The sequence below is a fragment of the Salvelinus namaycush genome, unplaced genomic scaffold, assembly GCF_016432855.1.
Source record: "Salvelinus namaycush isolate Seneca unplaced genomic scaffold, SaNama_1.0 Scaffold2913, whole genome shotgun sequence".
Taxonomy (NCBI): Eukaryota; Metazoa; Chordata; class Actinopteri; order Salmoniformes; family Salmonidae; genus Salvelinus; species Salvelinus namaycush.
The window spans coordinates 7,359-31,317 of NW_024059801.1; the positions used below are offsets into that span (position 1 = coordinate 7,359).

Consider the following 23,959-nt stretch of genomic DNA (forward strand, 5'->3'; position numbering starts at 1 on the left):
ACAACCCTGATGTATTGATCTGACCAGGTGACAACCCTGATGTATTGATGTGAGCAGGTGACAACCCTGATGTATTGATGTGAGCAGGTGACAACCCTGATGTATTGATCTGACCAGGTGACAACCCTGATGTATTGATGTGACCAGGTGACAACCCTGATGTATTGATCTGACCAGGTTCTCCTGCTGGAAGCCTTGTAATACATGTTGTACAGGGGTTTGGGTGTATATGGATTTAATAAACAGATGAATCTAGAACGAGGCTGTCTTACTGTTCCCATCATTTTCTATGTGCTGGTACACGCACACAGGGCCAGTTTCCCAGATAAAGCCTAGTCCTGGACTGAAGATTCTACATTGAACTTGTTTTTCAGTCCAGGGCTTAATCTGTGTCCGGGAAACGGGCCCTGAATGTTATACCAACATCACTTCCTGTACAAGTATTTTCCAAAATGCTTAAATACCAGTAAAAAATATTCTTCATACAACAACAACATGAAGCATGTTACAAGACAGATGGACCCCCCTGCAGTCCACGATGGTACGGTCCTGTTCATATTCTTCTAGCCTTGCGAGGGCGACAACCATTGTGTGGTACGGGGGTGTTGTCTGTGATGGACACCACCTTCAATCCTCCCATGGTCAGACCCTTGATGGCAGACTGCACAGAGAGAGAGATGCATCAGAACCAAATCAACGATAACGAGTAACATATTTTCCTCGTCTCTACAAGATTCTGACTGAACAGATTTTTATTTTACCAGGTAACTTGACTGAGAACACGTTCTAATGTAAAGCAATGACCTGGGGAATAGTTACAGGGGAGAGGAGGGGGATGAATGAGCCAATTGGAAGCTGGGGATGATCAGGTGACTGATGGTATGAGGGCCAGATTGAGAACTTAGCCAGGACACCAGGGTTAACACCCCTACTCTTATGATAAGTACCATGGGATCTTTAGTGACCACAGAGAGTCAGGACACCCGTTTAACATCCCATCCGAAAGACAGCACCCTACACAGGGCAGTGTCCCCAATCACTGCCCTGGGGCATTGGGATCTTGTTTTAGACCAGAGGAAAGAGTGCCTCCTACTGGCCCTCCAACACCACTTCCAGAGCACCTGGTCTCCCATCCAGGGACTGACCAGGGCCAACCCTGCTGAGCTTCAGAAGCAAGACCAGCAGTGGTAGGCAGGGTGGTATGCTGCTGGGATAACTTCAGAGTGGGGGGGGGGGGGGGGGGGGAGATGCATCATGTCCTGTATCATGTGAACACTTTATCTCTACGGTATAACTTCAGAGTGGGGGGGGGGGGGGGAGATGCATCATGTCCTGTATCATGTGAACACTTTATCTCTACGGTATAACTTCAGAGTGGGGGGGGGGGGGGGGGGGAGATGCATCATGTCCTGTATCATGTGAACACTTTATCTCTACGGTATAACTTCAGAGTGGGGGGGGGGGGAGATGCATCATGTCCTGTATCATGTGAACACTTTATCTCTACGGTATAACTTCAGAGTGGGGGGGGGGGGGGGGGGGAGATGCATCATGTCCTGTATCATGTGAACAGTTTCTCTCTACGGTATGACTTCTGCATTTCTTCAGTTTGTCAACTGTGATGAAGTCATCAAAAGGTTCTCACCAGGCGTCCAGGACCCAGACCTTTCACCAACACACGGACAAACGTCACCCCCACCCCCGTGGCCTTCTGCACGGGACAACAATACATTATCATTCATCAGGAAACATCAATTCATCTTTTTGCCAGTTTGTTTGAGGCTGTAGTGCCATCTAGTGGAGAAGAGATGTCTGTAGCAGCCAGACGACAACTATTAACTATCTATATTTCCATATGGTCTCATCTTACCGCTGCAGCTGAGATGCCTGCTGTCTGAGCAGCGATGGGAGTGGACTTCTTGACGTTCTTGAACCCCTCTGTTCCACATGATGTTCTGACCATGAACTGGCCCTCGCAGTCTGTCACCTGGACATGTGTACTGGAGGGAGACATTAAATATATCAGCTATTCACATCACAGTCTGTCAGCTGGACATTAAATATACCAGCTATTCACATCACTGTCTGTCAGCTTACTTGTTATATGTGGCTTTGATATGTGCTATTGGCAACTCCTCGTACTTCTTCCCAGCCCATCTCAGCACACTGTCCTGGCCAGGCATCGGAGGGAGGTGACTTAGGGAGGAGGAAGAAACATGGGCAAACTGTTGGAAACGTGACAATATTGACTGTTACAAAAATCACATTTCAAACAAGCATACTAAGAATAGAAGGAATATGCTGGTTTCTAGCCTTTAACTCGGTGAGGATGTTGCCTGTAAACCAGGGCTTCTGGTTGGGATATGTACGTACAGTCACTGTGTGGGAATGACGTCGTCAATGCACTTATTAATGATGCCGGTGACTGCGGTGATATACTCCTTAATACCATTGGATGAATCCCAGAACATATTCCAGTCTGTGCTAGCAAAACAGTCCTGTATAACGTAGCATCCCCTTCATCTGAGCATTTCCGTATTGAGCGAGTCACTGATACTTCCTGCTTTAGTTTTTGCTTGTTAGCAGGAATCAGGAGGATAGAGTTATGGTCAGATTTTCCAAATGGAGGGTGAGGGAGAGCTTTGTACGCGTCTCTGTGTGGAGTAAAGGTGGTCTAGAGATTTTGTCCCTCTGGTTGCACATGTGACATACTGATAGAAATGAGGTAACACAGATTTAAGTTTCCCTGCATTAAAGTCCCCGGCCACTAAGAGTGCTGCTTCTGGATGAGCATGTTCTTGTTTGCTTATGGCCTTATACAGCTGGTTGAGTGGCCTTATACAGCTCGTTGGGTGGCCTTATACAGCTGGCTGAGTGGCCTTATACAGCTGGCTGAGTGGCCTTATACAGCTCGCTGAGTGGCCTTATACAGCTGGCTGAGTGGCCTTATACAGCTCGTTGGGTGGCCTTATACAGCTCGCTGAGTGGCCTTATACAGCTGGCTGAGTGGCCTTATACAGCTGGTTGAGTGGCCTTATACAGCTCGTTGGGTGGCCTTATACAGCTGGCTGAGTGGCCTTATACAGCTCGCTGAGTGGCCTTATACAGCTGGCTGAGTGGCCTTATACAGCTGGCTGAGTAGCCTTATACAGCTCGCTGAGTGGCCTTATACAGCTGGCTGAGTGGCCTTATACAGCTGGCTGTGGCCTTATACAGCTGGCTGAGTGGCCTTATACAGCGAGCTGAGTGGCCTTATACAGCGAGCTGAGTGGCCTTATACAGCGAGCTGAGTGGCCTTATACAGCGAGCTGAGTGGCCTTATACAGCGAGCTGAGTGGCCTTATACAGCTCGTTGAGTGGCCTTATACAGCTTGTAGACACCTTTATAGGGTAGTGTTCCCACACAGCCATATCTCCATGTTTCATTGCTTGTTTATGAAGACAGAGTGGACTACCTGTGTTAATCAGCTATCTATTGCTTCTGAAGCTCAGCAGGGTTGGTCCTGGTCGGTCCCTGGATGGGAGACCAGATGCTGCTGGAAGTGGTGTTGGAGGGCCCGTAGGAGGCACTCCCTGGTCGGTCCCTGGATGGGAGACCAGGTGCTGCTGGAAGTGGTGTTGGAGGGCCAGTAGGAGGCACTCTTTCCTCTGGTCTAAAACTAGTTCCCAATGCCCCAGGGCAGTGATTGGGGACACTGCCCTGTGTAGGGTGCCGTCTTTCGGATGGGACGTTAAACGGGTGTCCTGACTCTCTGAGGTCATTAAAGATCCCATGGTACTTGGTCCCATGGTCAATTCCCAATCTGGTCCTCATACCATCATGGTCACCTAATAATCCCCAGTTTACAATTGGCTCATTCACCCCCCTCCTGTCCCCTGTAACTATTCCCCAGGTCGTTGCTGCAAATGAGAACGTGTTCTCAGTCAACTGATCTGTTAAAACAACGGATAAATAAGATAAATCTAGCATGCTCCGTACACCTGTGTCAGCGAAACTGAGGAAGTGGAGCTGAATTATAGTTTTGCTGGATGGATCTGGGCAAAATGGACTATTGTTTATTTGAAGGGTTGTTGACACAGCGGTGGGATTGTAGTTCACATGAGCCAGTTGTGGGCGAAATCAGCATGGCTGAGAGCTGTAGGGAGAAGTCAGCATGGCTGAGAACTGTAGGGAGAAGTCAGCATGGCTGAGAACTGTAGGGAGAAGTCAGCATGGCTGAGAACTGTAGGGAGAAGGCAGCATGGCTGAGAACTGTAGGGAGAAGTCAGAATGGCTGAGAGCTGTAGGGAGAAGTCAGAATGTCTGAGAACTGTAGGGAGAAGGCAGCATGGCTGAGAACTGTAGGGAGAAGTCAGCATGGCTGAGAACTGTAGGGAGAAGGCAGAATGGCTGAGAACTGTAGGGAGAAGGCAGAATGGCTGAGAACTGTAGGGAGAAGGCAGCATGGCTGAGAACTGTAGGGAGAAGTCAGAATGGCTGAGAACTGTAGGGAGAAGTCAGAATGGCTGAGAACTGTAGGGAGAAGTCAGAATGGCTGAGAACTGTAGGGAGAAGTCAGAATGGCTGAGAACTGTAGGGAGAAGTCAGCATGGCTGAGAGCTGTAGGGAGAAGGCAGCATGGCTGAGAGCTGTAGGGAGAAGTCAGCATGGCTGAGAACTGTAGGGAGAAGGCAGAATGGCTGAGAACTGTAGGGAGAAGGCAGAATGGCTGAGAACTGTAGGGAGAAGTCAGAATGGCTGAGAACTGTAGGGAGAAGGCAGCATGGCTGAGAACTGTAGGGAGAAGTCAGCATGGCTGAGAACTGTAGGGAGAAGGCAGCATGGCTGAGAACTGTAGGGAGAAGGCAGCATGGCTGAGAACTGTAGGGAGAAGGCAGCATGGCTGAGAACTGTAGGGAGAAGTCAGAATGGCTGAGAACTGTAGGGAGAAGTCAGAATGGCTGAGAACTGTAGGGAGAAGTCAGAATGGCTGAGAACTGTAGGGAGAAGTCAGAATGGCTGAGAACTGTAGGGAGAAGTCAGCATGGCTGAGAGCTGTAGGGAGGAGGCAGCATGGCTGAGAGCTGTAGGGAGAAGTCAGCATGGCTGAGAGCTGTAGGGAGAAGTCAGCATGGCTGAGAGCTGTAGGGAGAAGTCAGCATGGCTGAGAGCTGTAGGGAGAAGTCAGCATGGCTGAGAGCTGTAGGGAGAAGTCAGCATGGCTGAGAGCTGTAGGGAGAAGGCAGCATGGCTGAGAGCTGTAGGGAGAAGTCAGCATGGCTGAGAGCTGTAGGGAGAAGTCAGCATGGCTGAGAACTGTAGGGAGAAGTCAGCATGGCTGAGAGCTGTAGGGAGAAGTCAGCATGGTTGAGAGCTGTAGGGAGAAGTCAGAATGGCTGAGAGCTGTAGGGAGAAGTCAGAATGGCTGAGAGCTGTAGGGAGAAGGCAGAATGGCTGAGAGCTGTAGGGAGAAGGCAGAATGGCTGAGAGCTGTAGGGAGAAGGCAGAATGGCTGAGAGCTGTAGGGAGAAGGCAGCATGGCTGAGAACTGTAGGGAGAAGGCAGCATGGCTGAGAACTGTAGGGAGAAGGCAGCATGGCTGAGAACTGTAGGGAGAAGGCAGAATGCCGCCTAGTCAGCTAGTGTTACCTGAACTCTTTTGATATTTTCCCAGGTGTGGCTGAGACACTGGCATCCTCTTGCAACCTGACAGCACTGGAGCACACTGCTCTCTGTAGACCACACCTACAACAGAGAATAAACCAATCAGCACACTGCTCTCTGCAGACTGCTGGTTCCACAACTACAACAGAGAATAAAACAATCAACACACTGCGCTCTGTAGACCACACCTACAACAGAGAATAAACCAATCAACACACTGCTCTCTGTAGACCACACCTACAACAGAGAATAAACCAATCAACACACTGCTCTCTGTAGACCACACCTACAACAGAGAATAAACCAATCAGCACACTGCTCTCTGCAGACCGCTGGTTCCACAACTACAACAGAGAATAAAACAATCAAAATCAACACAGCAACTTCAAAAACAGGCAGACAGAAGCTGCAAGTAGCAATGTGATCATTGTTCACAAACTGGCTAGCAAGTGTTGATAAATCAAACTGTTCATTATCAGATAGTCCAGTAACTGCCCCGATCATTAATCTATCAGATAGATTTATGATCAGTTACTGGACTATCTGATAGATTAATGATCGGGGCAGTTACTGGACTATCTGATAGATTTATGATCAGTTACTGGACTATCAGATAGATTAATGACCGGGGCAGTTACTGGACTATCTGATAGATTTATGATCAGTTACTGGACTATCTGATAGATTAATGACCGGGGCAGTTACTGGACTATCAGATAGTCCAGTAACTGATCATAAATCTATCAGATAGTCCAGTAACTGCCCCGGTCATTAATCTATCAGATAGTCCAGTAACTGATCATTAATCTATCAGATAGTCCAGTAACTGCCCCGATCATTAATCTATCAGATAGTCCAGTAACTGCCCCGGTCATTAATCTATCAGATAGTCCAGTAACTGCCCCGATCATTAATCTATCAGATAGTCCAGTAACTGCCCCGATCATTAATCTATCAGATAGTCCAGTAACTGCCCCGATCATTAATCTATCAGATAGTCCAGTAACTGCCCCGATCATTAATCTATCAGATAGTCCAGTAACTGCCCCGGTCATTAATCTATCAGATAGTCCAGTAACTGATCATTAATCTATCAGATAGTCCAGTAACTGCCCCGGTCATTAATCTATCAGATAGTCCAGTAACTGATCATTAATCTATCAGATAGTCCAGTAACTGCCCCGGTCATTAATCTATCAGATAGTCCAGTAACTGCCCCGGTCATTAATCTATCAGATAGTCCAGTAACTGCCCCGGTCATTAATCTATCAGATAGTCCAGTAACTGATCATTAATCTATCAGATAGTCCAGTAACTGCCCCGGTCATTAATCTATCAGATAGTCCAGTAACTGATCATTAATCTATCAGATAGTCCAGTAACTGCCCCGGTCATTAATCTATCAGATAGTCCAGTAACTGCCCCGGTCATTAATCTATCAGATAGTCCAGTAACTGATCATTAATCTATCAGATAGTCCAGTAACTGCCCCGATCATTAATCTATCAGATAGTCCAGTAACTGCCCCGGTCATTAATCTATCAGATAGTCCAGTAACTGCCCCGGTCATTAATCTATCACATAGTCCAGTAACTGATCATTAATCTATCAGATAGTCCAGTAACTGCCCCGGTCATTAATCTATCAGATAGTCCAGTAACTTCCCCGGTCATTAATCTATCAGATAGTCCAGTAACTGCCCAGATCATTAATCTATCAGATAGTCCAGTAACTGCCCCGGTCATTAATCTATCAGATAGTCCAGTAACTGCCCCGGTCATTAATCTATCAGATAGTCCAGTAACTGCCCCGGTCATTAATCTATCAGATAGTCCAGTAACTGCCCCGGTCATTAATCTATCAGATAGTCCAGTAACTTCCCCGGTCATTAATCTATCAGATAGTCCAGTAACTGCCCCGATCATTAATCTATCAGATAGTCCAGTAACTGCCCCGATCATTAATCTATCAGATAGTCCAGTAACTGCCCCGGTCATTAATCTATCAGATAGTCCAGTAACTGCCCCGATCATTAATCTATCAGATAGTCCAGTAACTGCCCCGGTCATTAATCTATCAGATAGTCCAGTAACTGCCCCGGTCATTAATCTATCAGATAGTCCAGTAACTTCCCCGGTCATTAATCTATCAGATAGTCCAGTAACTGCCCCGGTCATTAATCTATCAGATAGTCCAGTAACTGCCCCGATCATTAATCTATCAGATAGTCCAGTAACTGCCCCGATCATTAATCTATCAGATAGTCCAGTAACTGCCCAGATCATAAATCTCTGAACACACTGAACACAAATATAAACGCCACATGTAAAGGTTTTGGTTTCATTAGCTGAAATAAAAAATCTCAGAAAAATCTTATTTCTCAAATTTGTTTACGTCCCTGTTCGTGAGCATTTCTTCTTTGCCAAGATAATCCATCCACCTGACAGGTGTGGCATATCAAGAAGCTGATTGAGTTGGAGGCGTGCATGGCCACGCAGTCATGGGTGAACAGGGAGTACAGGAGGGGGCTGAGAACGCAGCCTTGTGGGGCCCCAGAGTTGAGGAACAGCGGGGTGGAGATGTTGTTTCCTACCTTCACCACCTGGGGGCGGCCCGTCAGGAAGTCCAGGACCCAGTTGCACAGGGAGGGGTCAGGACCCAGTTGCACAGGGTGGGGTCCAGGACCCAGTTGCACAGGGAGGGGTCAGGACCCAGGGCACCGAGCTTAGTGATGAGCTTTGAGGGCACTATGGTGTTGAATACTGAGCTGTAGTCAATGAACAGCATTCTTCCATAGGTATTCCTCTTGTCCAGATGGGACAGTGTGCATTGAAAACACAGGAGGGCGATTGCACTGCACAACCAGTAGTGATTGGGAGACCCATAGGGCGACGCACAATTTGCCCAGCGTAGTCCGGGTTTGGCCGTCATTGTAAACAAGATTTTGTTCTTAACTGACTTGCCTAGTTAAATAAAGATTTAAGAAAAAGGCCCACCCATGGCTGCACCCCCACCCAGTCATGTGAAATCCATAGATTAGGGAATAATACATTTATTTCAATTGACTCTTTTCCTTATATGAACTGTAACTCAGTAAAATCTTTGAAACTGTTACATGTTGCGTTTATAATTTTGTTCAGTGTAGATAGATAACTAACAAGGTAGTTGATCGGTTGAATGAAGTGTAGCAAGCTGGCAGTATAATTACATCGGCAAAGGTCTTTGTCTAGTTTAAAGTACCAGACTACCAGCTCTCAAACTAGCATCATAAATAACGTTATCTAGCTAGCTAGCTGTCAATTGCATGCATGGGATTTCGTATAAAAAACGAGATACTTACATTGAGCCTCCTGCATTGAAGGAACCAGCAACCTGTTGGCAGGCACTCCTGACAGAATTAGATAATACACAGTTTAATTTATACATGATTAGCTAATATAATATAACAAGTTAGCTAGCGTTACACAACAACATGTGTGACATTGAGGAGGTTTCCACTAGATAGCACAGTCACAAAGTCAAAATTGGCCACTTAGTATGACGCGTTTCCTGGAATAGCACATTATTAAAACTGTGGGGGAGCGATACAAATTATTAGAACATATTTAGTTCTAAAATATGATGCATAAACTTTTTCATTTCTACACTAAATGTATTTAAGATCAATTTAAACATATGTTTCAATGAAGCTACATCTTAATGTTATATATTTTCTATTTCAAACTAAATGTATCTTCATTTCCTCCCCCTGTTTCTTTAGCGTAATCTCGCCCTTCTTCGCAGAGGATTGTGGGTGGAAACTGGATAATCAAGATGGCAGCGCCCTGCTCGAGGATGGCGAGTCGTCCTTTATGGCAATTTATTACAAATGTCAGACGAACGGGGCTAAAACATACAGGAGTTCGTCAATTTTCTCTCAGTTATGCTTGTCGAGCTGCAACTCAGACCAGCAGTAAAACGGAAAGCGTCGCGTCTCCATGGAAGCTGTACGGGGCGGTGTGTCTCCAGAGGCTGCCTGTCATATCACAGGAGCGGAACCCGATCGAAGACCAATTCGCTGAGCTCATGCATCAGGTAAAGGTGTTTTCATTCAATTTGTCAATGGCTGTAGTCACTAGTGAATACTCTGAGAGGGTTTGTCAATGGCTGTAGTCACTAGTGAATACTCTGAGAGGGTTTGTCAATGGCTGTAGTCACTAGTGAATACTCTGAGAGGGTTTGTCAATGGCTGTAGTCACTAGTGAATACTCTGAGATGGTTTGTCAATGGCTGTAGTCACTAGTGAATACTCTGAGAGGGTTTGTCAATGGCTGTAGTCACTAGTGAATACTCTGAGAGGGTTTGTCAATGGCTGTAGTCACTAGTGAATACTCAGAGGGTTTGTCAATGGCTGTAGTCACTAGTGAATACTCAGAGAGGGTTTGTCAATGGCTGTAGTCGCTAGTGAATACTCAGAGATGGTTTGCTGACCGTGGTCCTGAAGTGGATGTGCAGGCCAATGTAGGTCTTTGCTTCAGCTTTGCACTAACACATATTCAACCAATCAACTTCAAGACTTCATTGAGTCGAATCAGTAGTGTAAGGCTAGAATAAAACCCTGCGCCCTGTTGCTCTCCATTGCTCTGACTACCGGCAGTACTGTAGTCCTAGTGGAGGGTAGACTACCAGCAGTACTGTAGTCCTAGTGGAGGGTAGACTACCAGCAGTACTGTAGTCCTAGTGGAGGGTAGACTACCAGCAGTACTGTAGTCCTAGTGGAGGGTAGACTACCAGCAGTACTGTAGTCCTAGTGGAGGGTAGACTACCGGCAGTACTGTAGTCCTAGTGGAGGGTAGACTACCAGCAGTACTGTAGTCCTAGTGGAGGGTAGACTACCAGCAGTACTGTAGTCCTAGTGGAGGGTAGACTACCTGCAGTACTGTAGTCCTAGTGGAGGGTAGACTACCAGCAGTACTGTAGTCCTAGTGGAGGGTAGACTACCAGCAGTACTGTAGTCCTAGTGGAGGGTAGACTACCAGCAGTACTGTAGTCCTAGTGGAGGGTAGACTACCAGCAGTACTGTAGTCCTAGTGGAGGGTAGACTACCAGCAGTACTGTAGTCCTAGTGGAGGGTAGACTACCAGCAGTACTGTAGTCCTAGTGGAGGGTAGACTACCAGCAGTACTGTAGTCCTAGTGGAGGGTAGACTACCGGCAGTACTGTAGTCCTAGTGGAGGGTAGACTACCAGCAGTACTGTAGTCCTAGTGGAGGGTAGACTACCAGCAGTACTGTAGTCCTAGTGGAGGGTAGACTACCAGCAGTACTGTAGTCCTAGTGGAGGGCAGACTACCGGCAGTACTGTAGTCCTAGTGGAGGGTAGACTACCGGCAGTACTGTAGTCCTAGTGGAGGGTAGACTACCAGCAGTACTGTAGTCCTAGTGGAGGGTAGACTACCTGCAGTACTGTAGTCCTAGTGGAGGGTAGACTACCAGCAGTACTGTAGTCCTAGTGGAGGGTAGACTACCAGCAGTACTGTAGTCCTAGTGGAGGGTAGACTACCAGCAGTACTGTAGTCCTAGTGGAGGGTAGACTACCAGCAGTACTGTAGTCCTAGTGGAGGGTAGACTACCAGCAGTACTGTAGTCCTAGTGGAGGGTAGACTACCAGCAGTACTGTAGTCCTAGTGGAGGGTAGACTACCGGCAGTACTGTAGTCCTAGTGGGGGGTAGACTACCGGCAGTACTGTAGTCCTAGTGGGGGGTAGGCTACCAGCAGTACTGTAGTCCTAGTGGAGGGTAGACTACCGGCAGTACTGTAGTCCTAGTGGAGGGTAGACTACCAGCAGTACTGTAGTCCTAGTGGAGGGTAGACTACCAGCAGTACTGTAGTCCTAGTGGAGGGTAGACTACCAGCAGTACTGTAGTCCTAGTGGAGGGTAGACTACCAGCAGTACTGTAGTCCTAGTGGAGGGTAGACTACCAGCAGTACTGTAGTCCTAGTGGAGGGTAGACTACCAGCAGTACTGTAGTCCTAGTGGAGGGTAGACTACCAGCAGTACTGTAGTCCTAGTGGAGGGTAGACTACCAGCAGTACTGTAGTCCTAGTGGAGGGTAGACTACCAGCAGTACTGTAGTCCTAGTGGAGGGTAGACTACCGGCAGTACTGTAGTCCTAGTGGAGGGTAGACTACCTGCAGTACTGTAGTCCTAGTGGAGGGTAGACTACCGGCAGTACTGTAGTCCTAGTGGAGGGTAGACTACCAGCAGTACTGTAGTCCTAGTGGAGGGTAGACTACCAGCAGTACTGTAGTCCTAGTGGAGGGTAGACTACCAGCAGTACTGTAGTCCTAGTGGAGGGTAGACTACCAGCAGTACTGTAGTCCTAGTGGAGGGTAGACTACCGGCAGTACTGTAGTCCTAGTGGAGGGTAGGCTACCAGCAGTACTGTAGTCCTAGTGGAGGGTAGGCTACCAGCAGTACTGTAGTCCTAGTGGAGGGTAGACTACCGGCAGTACTGTAGTCCTAGTGGAGGGTAGACTACCAGCAGTACTGTAGTCCTAGTGGAGGGTAGACTACCAGCAGTACTGTAGTCCTAGTGGGGGGTAGACTACCGGCAGTACTGCAGTCCTAGTGGAGGGTAGACTACCAGCAGTACTGTAGTCCTAGTGGAGGGTAGACTACCAGCAGTACTGTAGTCCTAGTGGAGGGTAGACTACCAGCAGTACTGTAGTCCTAGTGGAGGGTAGACTACCAGCAGTACTGTAGTCCTAGTGGAGGGTAGACTACCAGCAGTACTGTAGTCCTAGTGGAGGGTAGACTACCGGCAGTACTGTAGTCCTAGTGGAGGGTAGACTACCAGCAGTACTGTAGTCCTAGTGGAGGGTAGACTACCGGCAGTACTGTAGTCCTAGTGGAGGGTAGACTACCAGCAGTACTGTAGTCCTAGTGGAGGGTAGACTACCAGCAGTACTGTAGTCCTAGTGGAGGGTAGACTACCAGCAGTACTGTAGTCCTAGTGGAGGGTAGACTACCGGCAGTACTGTAGTCCTAGTGGAGGGTAGACTACCAGCAGTACTGTAGTCCTAGTGGAGGGTAGACTACCAGCAGTACTGTAGTCCTAGTGGAGGGTAGACTACCAGCAGTACTGTAGTCCTAGTGGAGGGTAGACTACCAGCAGTACTGTAGTCCTAGTGGATGGTAGACTACCAGCAGTACTGTAGTCCTAGTGGAGGGTAGACTACCGGCAGTACTGTAGTCCTAGTGGGGGGTAGACTACCGGCAGTACTGTAGTCCTAGTGGAGGGTAGACTACCAGCAGTACTGTAGTCCTAGTGGAGGGTAGACTACCAGCAGTACTGTAGTCCTAGTGGAGGGTAGACTACCAGCAGTACTGTAGTCCTAGTGGAGGGTAGACTACCAGCAGTACTGTAGTCCTAGTGGAGGGTAGACTACCGGCAGTGGTGTAGTCCTAGTGGAGGGTAGACTACCAGCAGTACTGTAGTCCTAGTGGAGGGTAGACTACCAGCAGTACTGTAGTCCTAGTGGAGGGTAGACTACCAGCAGTACTGTAGTCCTAGTGGAGGGTAGACTACCAGCAGTACTGTAGTCCTAGTGGAGGGTAGACTACCTGCAGTACTGTAGTCCTAGTGGAGGGTAGACTACCAGCAGTACTGTAGTCCTAGTGGAGGGTAGACTACCAGCAGTACTGTAGTCCTAGTGGGGGGTAGACTACCAGCAGTACTGTAGTCCTAGTGGAGGGTAGACTACCAGCAGTACTGTAGACCTAGTGGAGGGTAGACTACCGGCAGTACTGTAGTCTAGTGGAGGGTAGACTACCAGCAGTACTGTAGTCCTAGTGGAGGGTAGACTACCAGCAGTACTGTAGTCCTAGTGGAGGGTAGACTACCAGCAGTACTGTAGACCTAGTGGAGGGTAGACTACCGGCAGTACTGTAGTCTAGTGGAGGGTAGACTACCAGCAGTACTGTAGTCCTAGTGGAGGGTAGACTACCAGCAGTACTGTAGTCCTAGTGGAGGGTAGACTACCAGCAGTACTGTAGTCCTAGTGGAGGGTAGGCTACCGGCAGTACTGTAGTCCTAGTGGAGGGTAGACTACCGGCAGTACTGTAGTCCTAGTGGGGGGTAGACTACCAGCAGTACTGTAGTCCTAGTGGAGGGTAGACTACCGGCAGTACTGAAGACCTAGTGGAGGGTAGACTACCGGCAGTACTGAAGACCTAGTGGAGGGTAGACTACCGGCAGTACTGAAGACCTAGTGGAGGGTAGGCTATTTCCACGTACCAACTCACACCAGTATACATGCTGTTTGGAAGCTGGAAATGATCTCCAATAGGCCCCCTCTCCTCAGGGAAGGTGTATTACTAGTGTGTGATAGAAGTGAGAGGATGACATCTGTTGTGATATCCTAGGAATGAGAGGCTGACGTCTTTGTGATATCCTAGGAATGAGAGGCTGACGTCTTTGTGATATCCTAGGAATGAGAGGCTGACGTCTTTGTGATATCCTAGGAGTGAGAGGCTGACGTCTTTGTGATATCCTAGGAATGAGAGGCTGACGTCTTTTGTGATATCCTAGGAGTGAGAGGCTGACGTCTTTGTGATATCCTAGGAGTGAGAGGCTGACGTCTTTGTGATATCCTAGGAGTGAGAGGCTGACGTCTTTGTGATATCCTAGGAATGAGAGGCTGACGTCTTTTGTGATATCCTAGGAGTGAGAGGCTGACGTCTTTGTGATATCCTAGGAATGAGAGGATGACGTCTGTTGTGATATCCTAGGAATGAGAGGCTGACGTCTGTTGTGATATCCTTGGAATGAGAGGCTGACGTTTTTGTGATATCCTAGGAATGAGAGGCTGACGTCTTTGTGATATCCTAGGAATGAGAGGCTGACGTCTGTTGTGATATCCTAATCCCAGATGGAGCTGGAGAGAAGCCTGCTGTCGGAACATGAGCAGAGGCTCCTAGAGGACGCGGAGCGTATGACTCGTAAACAGGCAGACAACTACGATTCAGATGAGGAGGAGGCGGACTACGGTGGCCAGGAGACCATCACAGCTCAGGACCAGGATGACACCTGGGAACAGAATCTCAAACACTTCCAACCTGCTCTCAGAGACAGAGGTAGGAATCAGAGAGGTTGTCCTAAATGGCACCCTATTCCCTATACGCTGACTATACAAAACATTAGGAACAAATCAAAGAATAAATCACAGGTTATTGGTCACGTGCTTCATGACCAACAGGTGGAGACTAACAGTGAAATGCTTCATGACCAACAGGTGGAGACTAACAGTGAAATGCTTCATGGCCAACAGGTGGAGACTAACAGTGAAATGCTTCATGACCAACAGGTGGAGACTAACAGTGAAATGTTTCATGACCAACAGGTGGAGACTAACAGTGAAATGTTTCATGACCAACAGGTGGAGACTAACAGTGTTTAATGCTTCATGGCCAACAGGTGGAGACTAACAGTGAATCAAATCAAATCAAGTTTATTTTATTTTATATAGCCCTTCGTACATCAGCTAATATCTCAAAGTGCTGTACAGAAACCCAGCCTAAAACCCCAAACAGCAAGCAATGCAGGTGTAGAAGCACGGTGGCTAGGAAAAACTCCCTAGAAAGGCCAAAACCTAGGAAGAAACCTAGAGAGGAACCAGGCTATGAGGGGTGGCCAGTCCTCTTCTGGCTGTGCCGGGTGGAGATTATAACAGAACATGGCCAAGATGTTCAAAATGTTCATAAGTGACAAGCATGGTCAAATAATAATCAGGAATAAATGTCAGTTGGCTTTTCATAGCCGATCATTAAGAGTTGAAAACAGCAGGTCTGGGACAGGTAGGGGTTCCATAACCGCAGGCAGAACAGTTGAAACTGGAATAGCAGCAAGGCCAGGTGGACTGGGGACAGCAAGGAGTCATCATGCCCGGTAGTCCTGACGTATGGTCCTAGGGCTCAGGTCCTCTGAGAGAGAGAAAGAAAGAGAGAAGGAGAGAATTAGAGAGAGCCAAGATTTTCAAAATGTTCATAAATGACAAGCATGGTCAAATAATAATCAGGAATAAATGTCAGTTGGCTTTTCATAGCCGATCATTAAGAGTTGAAAGCAGCAGGTCTGGGACAGGTAGGGGTTCCATAACCGCAGGCAGAACAGTTGAAACTGGAACAGCAGCAAGGCCAGGTGGACTGGGGACAGCAAGGAGTCATCATGCCCGGTAGTCCTGACGTATGGTCCTAGGGCTCAGGTTCTCCGAGAGAAAGAAAGAAAGAGAAGGAGAGAATTAGAGAGAGCATACTTAAATTCACACAGGACACTGGATAAGACAGGAGAAGTACTCCAGATATAACCAACTGACCCTAGCCCCCCGACACATAAACTACTGCAGCATAAATACTGGAGGCTGAGACAGGAGGGGTCAGGAGACACTGTGGCCCCATCCGAAGATACCCCCGGACAGGGCCAAACAGGAAGGATATAACCCCACCCACTTTGCCAAAGCACAGCCCCCGCACCACTAGAGGGAAATCTTCAACCACCAACTTACAATCCTGAGACAAGGCCGAGTATAGCCCACAAAGATCTCCACCACAGCACACACCAAGGGGGGGCGCCAACCCAGACAGGAAGATCACGTCAGTAACTCAACCCACTCAAGTGACGCACCCCTCCTAGGGACGGCATGAAAGAGCACCAGTAAGCCAGTGACTCAGCCCCTGTAATAGGGTTAGAGGCAGAGAATCCCAGTGGAGAGAGGGGAACCGGCCAGGCAGAGACAGCAAGGGCGGTTCGTTGCTCCAGAGCCTTTCCGTTCACCTTCACACTCCTGGGCCAGACTACACTCAATCATAGGACCTACTGAAGAGACAAGTCTTCAGTAAAGACTTAAAGGTTGAGACCGAGTCTGCGTCTCTCACATGGGTAGGCAGACCGTTCCATAAAAATGGAGCTCTATAGGAGAAAGCCCTGCCTCCAGCTGTTTGCTTAGAAATTCTAGGGACAATTAGGAGGCCTGCGTCTTGTACGGTGGAGGTGGAGACTAACAGTGAAATGCTTCATGACCAACAGGTGGAGACTAACAGTGTTTAATGCTTCATGACCAACAGGTGGAGACTAACAGTGAAATGCTTCACGACCAACAGGTGGAGACTAACAGTGTTTAATGCTTCATGACCAACAGGTGGAGACTAACAGTGAAATGCTTCATGACCAACAGGTGGAGACTAACAGTGAAATGCTTCATGACCAACAGGTGGAGACTAACAGTGAAATGCTTCATGACCAACAGGTGGAGACTAACAATGAACTGCTTCATGACCAACAGGTGGAGACTAACAGTGAAATGCTTCATGACCAACAGGTGGAGACTAACAGTGTTTAATGCTTCATGACCAACAGGTGGAGACAAACAGTGAAATGCTTCATGACCAACAGGTGGAGACTAACAATGAACTGCTTCATGACCAACAGGTGGAGACTAACAGTGAAATGCTTCATGACCAACAGGTGGAGACTAACAGTGTTTAATGCTTCATGACCAACAGGTGGAGACAAACAGTGAAATGCTTCATGAAGGTGGAGACAAACAGTGAAATGCTTCATGACCAACAGGTGGAGACTAACAATGAACTGCTTCATGACCAACAGGTGGAGACTAACAGTGAAATGCTTCATGACCAACAGGTGGAGACTAACAGTGAAATGCTTCATGACCAACAGGTGGAGACTAACAGTGTTTAATGCTTCATGACCAACAGGTGGAGACAAACAGTGAACTGCTTCATGACCAACAGGTGGAGACTAACAGTGAAATGCTTCATGAAGGTGGAGACAAACAGTGAAATGCTTCATGACCAACAGGTGGAGACTAACAGTGAAATGCTTCATGACCAACAGGTGGAGACTAACAGTGAAATGCTTCATGACCAACAGGTGGAGACTAACAGTGAAATGCTTCATGAACAACAGGTGGAGACTAACAGTGAAATGCTTCATGACCAACAGGAGGTGACAAAGAGTGAAATGCTTCATGACCAACAGGTGGAGACTAACAGTGAAATGCTTCATGACCAACAGGTGGAGACTAACAGTGAAATGCTTCATGACCAACAGGTGGAGACTAACAGTGAAATGCTTCATGACCAACAGGTGGAGACTAACAGTGTTTAATGCTTCATTACCAACAGGTGGAGACTAACAGTGAACTGCTTCATGAACAACAGGTGGAGACTAACAGTGTTTAATGCTTCATGACCAACAGGTGGATACTAGCAGTGAACTGCTTCATGAACAACAGGTGGAGACTAACAGTGAACTGCTTCATGAACAACAGGTGGAGACTAACAGTGAAATGCTTCATGACTAACAGGTGGAGACTAACAGTGAAATGCTTCATGACCAACAGGTGGAGACTAACAGTGAAATGCTTCATGACCAACAGGTGGAGACTAACAGTGTTTAATGCTTCATGACCAACAGGTGGAGACTAACAGTGACATGCTTCATGACCAACAGGTGGAGACTAACAGTGAAATGCTTCATGACCAACAGGTGGAGACTAACAGTGTTTAATGCTTCATGACCAACAGGTGGAGACTAACAGTGACATGCTTCATGACCAACAGGTGGAGACTAACAGTGAAATGCTTCATGACCAACAGGTGGAGACTAACAGTGAAATGCTTCATGACTAACAGGTGGAGACTAACAGTGTTTAATGCTTCATGACCAACAGGTGGATACTAGCAGTGAACTGCTTCATGACCAACAGGTGGAGACTAACAGTGACATGCTTCATGACCAACAGGTGGAGACTAACAGTGTTTAATGCTTCATGACCAACAGGTGGAGACTAACAGTGAAATGCTTCATGACCAACAGGTGGAGACTAACAGTGACATGCTTCATGACCAACAGGTGGAGACTAACAGTGAACTGCTTCATGAACATTGACATGTTAGTCGTTCAGCAGACGGTCTTATCCAGAGACTCCTGCAGTTAGTGCAGTCATCTCAAGATAGCAAGGTGGGACCACAGCTCAGTCGTAGTAACAACATTTTCCCTCAAAGTAGTTTGTTTACTAAGTCGGTGATAGTAGGAAAATACATTGACAGTCAAACTGACGTGTAACTCTGTGTTTCAGATGTAGGTGGGACACCGCTGGGCTCAGTGGAGAGGTGTCTAGGAGACAGCCTGGTCCTGCTGGTACAGCAGACTGTCGCTAAAGAGAACATCTGGCTGCTCCCTCAGGCCCCGTGGGAGGCAGGGGAGACTCTCCGACAGACCGCAGAGAGAGTGCTCAGCAGCCTGCCAGGTCAGATGAATCCCTATCTAGTGCACTACTTTATAGGCCCCGAGTCAAAAAGTAGTGCTCTGAATTAGGGGGGATGCAGTGTTTCCTCTGTCAGACATTTCCAGTCCAACACCTTCTGTAGTGCTGGAACTCTGGACATGTGGAAGGTTCCAGAAATATCTAGATGGCACATGCTTGAGCAGGAGATCTCTGCAATGTTCTTGATCAGGACTCTATATCTAACTATACTAGTTCTATATCTAACTATACTAGTTCTATATCTAACTATACTAGTTCTGTATCATGACCGAGCCCTTCACCTGAAACACTGTACTGGTATATAAGATGATCAGTATGATCAGGACTCTATATCTAACTATACTAGTTCTATATCTAACTATACTAGTTCTATATCTAACTATACTAGTTCTATATCTAACTATACTAGTTCTGTATCTAACTATACTAGTTCTATATCTAACTATACTAGTTCTATATCTAACTATACTAGTTCTATATCTAACTATACTAGTTCTGTATCATGACCGAGCCCTTCACCTGAAACACTGTACTGGTATATCAGTATGATCAGGACTCTATATCTAACTATACTAGTTCTGTATCTAACTATACTAGTTCTATATCTAACTATACTAGTTCTGTATCATGACCGAGCCCTTCACCTGAAACACTGTACTGGTATATCAGATGATCAGTATGATCAGGACTCTATATCTAACTATACTAGTTCTATATCTAACTATACTAGTTCTATATCTAACTATACTAGTTCTGTATCATGACCGAGTCCTTCACCTGAAACACTGTACTGGTATATCAGTATGATCAGGACTCTATATCTAACTATACTAGTTCTGTATCATGACCGAGCCCTTCACCTGAAACACTGTACTGGTATATAAGATGATCAGTATGATCAGGACTCTATATCTAACTATACTAGTTCTATATCTAACTATACTAGTTCTATATCTAACTATACTAGTTCTATATCTAACTATACTAGTTCTGTATCATGACCGAGTCCTTAACCTGAAACACTGTACTGGTATATCAGATGATCAGGACTCTATATCTAACTATACTAGTTCTGTATCTAACTATACTAGTTCTGTATCTAACTATACTAGTTCTATATCTAACTATACTAGTTCTATATCTAACTATACTAGTTCTATATCTAACTATACTAGTTCTGTATCTAACTATACTAGTTCTATATCTAACTATACTAGTTCTATATCTAACTATACTAGTTCTGTATCATGACCAAGTCCTTCACCTGAAACACTGTACTGGTATATCAGATGATCAGGACTCTATATCTAACTATACTAGTTCTATATCTAACTATACTAGTTCTATATCTAACTATACTAGTTCTGTATCATGACCGAGTCCTTCACCTGAAACACTGTACTGGTATATCAGATGATCAGTATGATCAGGACTCTATATCTAACTATACTAGTTCTATATCTAACTATACTAGTTCTATATCTAACTATACTAGTTCTGTATCATGACCGAGTCCTTCACCTGAAACACTGTACTGGTATATCAGATGATCAGTATGATCAGGACTCTATATCTAACTATACTAGTTCTATATCTAACTATACTAGTTCTATATCTAACTATACTAGTTCTGTATCTAACTATACTAGTTCTATATCTAACTATACTAGTTCTATATCTAACTATACTAGTTCTGTATCTAACTATACTAGTTCTATATCTAACTATACTAGTTCTATATCTAACTATACTAGTTCTATATCTAACTATACTAGTTCTGTATCTAACTATACTAGTTCTATATCTAACTATACTAGTTCTATATCTAACTATACTAGTTCTATATCTAACTATACTAGTTCTGTATCATGACCGAGTCCTTCACCTGAAACACTGTACTGGTATATCAGATGATCAGTATGATCAGGACTCTATATCTAACTATACTAGTTCTATATCTAACTATACTAGTTCTATATCATGACCGAGTCCTTAACCTGAAACACTGTACTGGTATATCAGATGATCAGTATGATCAGGACTCTATATCTAACTATACTAGTTCTATATCTAACTATACTAGTTCTATATCTAACTATACTAGTTCTATATCTAACTATACTAGTTCTATATCTAACTATACTAGTTCTGTATCTAACTATACTAGTTCTATATCTAACTATACTAGTTCTATATCTAACTATACTAGTTCTGTATCTAACTATACTAGTTCTATATCTAACTATACTAGTTCTATATCTAACTATACTAGTTCTATATCTAACTATACTAGTTCTGTATCATGACCGAGTCCTTCACCTGAAACACTGTACTGGTATATCAGATGATCAGTATGATCAGGACTCTATATCTAACTATACTAGTTCTATATCTAACTATACTAGTTCTATATCTAACTATACTAGTTCTGTATCATGACCGAGCCCTTCACCTGAAACACTGTACTGGTATATCAGATGATCAGTATCATCAGGACTCTATATCTAACTATACTAGTTCTATATCTAACTATACTAGTTCTATATCTAACTATACTAGTTCTATATCTAACTATACTAGTTCTGTATCTAACTATACTAGTTCTGTATCATGACCGAGTCCTTCACCTGAAACACTGTACTGGTATATCAGATGATCAGTATCATCAGGACTCTATATCTAACTATACTAGTTCTGTATCTAACTATACTAGTTCTATATCTAACTATACTAGTTCTATATCTAACTATACTAGTTCTGTATCATGACCGAGTCCTTCACCTGAAACACTGTACTGGTATATAAGATGATCAGTATGATCAGGACTCTATATCTAACTATACTAGTTCTATATCTAACTATACTAGTTCTGTATCTAACTATACTAGTTCTGTATCATGACCGAGTCCTTCACCTGAAACACTGTACTGGTATATCAGATGATCAGTATCATCAGGACTCTATATCTAACTATACTAGTTCTATATCTAACTATACTAGTTCTATATCTAACTATACTAGTTCTATATCTAACTATACTAGTTCTGTATCTAACTATACTAGTTCTGTATCAGTTAAGACTCTTGCCATTTTAACTTATTCTGTGTTCTCCAACTCTGTTCTAACGCCCACGTTTGTTATTCGTTCCAGAGGCTGATTTCAAGGCTACGTTCCTTGGCAACACCCCCTGTGGAGTGTACAGGTACAAGTTCCCCAAAGATGTCCGGACAGAGAGCTGCGTGGGAGCCAAGGTCTTCTTTTTCAAAGCTTTACTGTCCGCTGGTTCAGCCAGTCAGAAAGAACCTTTCCTGTGGGTGAAGAAGACTGACCTGCAGGGTTACCTGAAGCCATCTTACTTGGAGAAAGTTGACCGCTTCATACTCAACCTGTGATCTGATGAGAGCTGAGGGAGAAGATGTGATGAGAGGTTACGGATGTCTTGTTAGAACGTCCTCGTTGACGTCATTTTTCTGTCACAGCACCTGTTGTGTTCTCCTGCCCATCCACTTTGTGTGTAAGATGATTAAAGTGTATCAGTTGTTCCAACATATAAACCATTCAGAGTGTTGTCTGTAGGCCTGTATCCCAGAGGATAGAAAGCCAGTCTCTTTGCTTGTGTGTTGTTCTATGCAGACGGTGTATTGTCCTGTCCACTAGATGGCAGTAGTGAGACAGAGGCTGGTCAGAACAGTGTATTGTCCTGTCCACTAGATGGCAGTAGTGAGACAGAGGCTGGTCAGAACAGTGTATTGTCCTGTCCACTAGATGGCAGTAGTGAGACAGAGGCTGGTCAGACAGTGTATTGTCCTGTCCACTAGATGGCAGTAGTGAGACAGAGGCTGGTCAGAACAGTGTATTGTCCTGTCCTCCACTAGATGGCAGTAGTGAGACATAGGCTGGTCAGAACAGTGTATTGTCCTGTCCTCCACTAGATGGCAGTAGTGAGACAGAGGCTGGTCAGAACAGTGTATTGTCCTGTCCTCCACTAGATGGCAGTAGTGAGACAGAGGCTGGTCAGACAGTGTATTGTCCTGTCCTCCACTAGATGGCAGTAGTGAGACAGAGGCTGGTCAGAACAGTGTATTGTCCTGTCCTCCACTAGATGGCAGTAGTGAGACAGAGGCTGGTCAGACAGTGCCTCTATATTCGGCCCAGAGAACATAGGGATGGATGCACACAGACCCTCTCAGATTCAACTGTCCCTTCACTAATGATAGAAATATCACCTTTTCCACTGGTGTAAAGTACTTCAGTAAAGATACTTTAAAGTTCTACCTAAGTAGTTTTTTAGGGGTATCTGTACTTTACTTTAATATACATATTTTTGACAACTTTTACTTCACTATATTGCTAAATAAAATAATATACTTTTTACTCCATGCATTTTCCCTGACACCTAAAAGTACTCGTTACATTTTGAACGTTTAGCAGGACAGGAAATGGTCCAATTCACACTTATCAAGAGAACATCCCTGGTCATCCTTTCTGGCCGACTCACTAAACAGAGAACATCCCTGGTCATCCCTACTGTCTCTGATCTGGAGGACTCACTAAACAGAGAACATCCCTGGTCATCACTACTGCCTCTGATCTGGAGGACTCACTACACAGAGAACATCCCTGGTCATCCCTACTGCCTCTGATCTGGAGGACTCACTAAACAGAGAACATCCCTGGTCATCACTACTGCCTCTGATCTGGAGGACTCACTAAACAGAGAACATCCCTGGTCATCCCTACTGCCTCTGATCTGGAGGACTCACTAAACAGAGAACATCCCTGGTCATCACTACTGCCTCTGATCTGGAGGACTCACTAAACAGAGAACATCCCTGGTCATCCCTACTGCCTCTGATCTGGAGGACTCACTAAACAGAGAACATCCCTGGTCATCCCGTCTAGCCTCTGATCTGGAGGACTCACTAAACACATGCTTCGTTTGTAAAGGAAGTCTGAGTGTTCCCCTGGCTATCTGTAAATTAAAAAG

At 45.7% G+C, this 23,959-nt stretch overlaps 2 protein-coding genes across 3 annotated transcripts; one reads left to right on the forward strand and one right to left on the reverse strand.

Moving 5' to 3' along the window:
- Positions 1–200: 200 nt before the first annotated feature.
- On the reverse strand, positions 201–9,139 carry LOC120039682 (28S ribosomal protein S11, mitochondrial-like). 2 transcript variants are annotated; one of them, XM_038985098.1, is made up of 7 exons: positions 8,985–9,139; positions 5,970–5,988; positions 5,630–5,715; positions 2,098–2,196; positions 1,871–2,000; positions 1,646–1,711; positions 201–661 (listed from the first exon to the last, which is right to left on the reverse strand). In XM_038985098.1, exons 1-7 carry the CDS (start codon positions 9,068–9,070, stop codon positions 554–556), a joined length of 594 nt encoding a protein of 197 aa, XP_038841026.1. In that variant the 5' UTR covers positions 9,071–9,139; the 3' UTR covers positions 201–553. The 2 variants fall into 2 exon arrangements, with proteins under 2 accessions (XP_038841026.1, XP_038841028.1); XM_038985100.1 differs by lacking the exon at positions 5,970–5,988 and having other exon boundaries at positions 5,630–5,725.
- A 309-nt stretch (positions 9,140–9,448) lies between these two features.
- On the forward strand, positions 9,449–23,361 carry mrpl46 (mitochondrial ribosomal protein L46). The gene is made up of 4 exons (XM_038985097.1): positions 9,449–9,718; positions 14,557–14,761; positions 18,784–18,954; positions 22,123–23,361. Exons 1-4 carry the CDS (start codon positions 9,458–9,460, stop codon positions 22,362–22,364), a joined length of 879 nt encoding a protein of 292 aa, XP_038841025.1. The 5' UTR covers positions 9,449–9,457; the 3' UTR covers positions 22,365–23,361.
- The last annotated feature ends 598 nt before the right edge of the window (positions 23,362–23,959 follow it).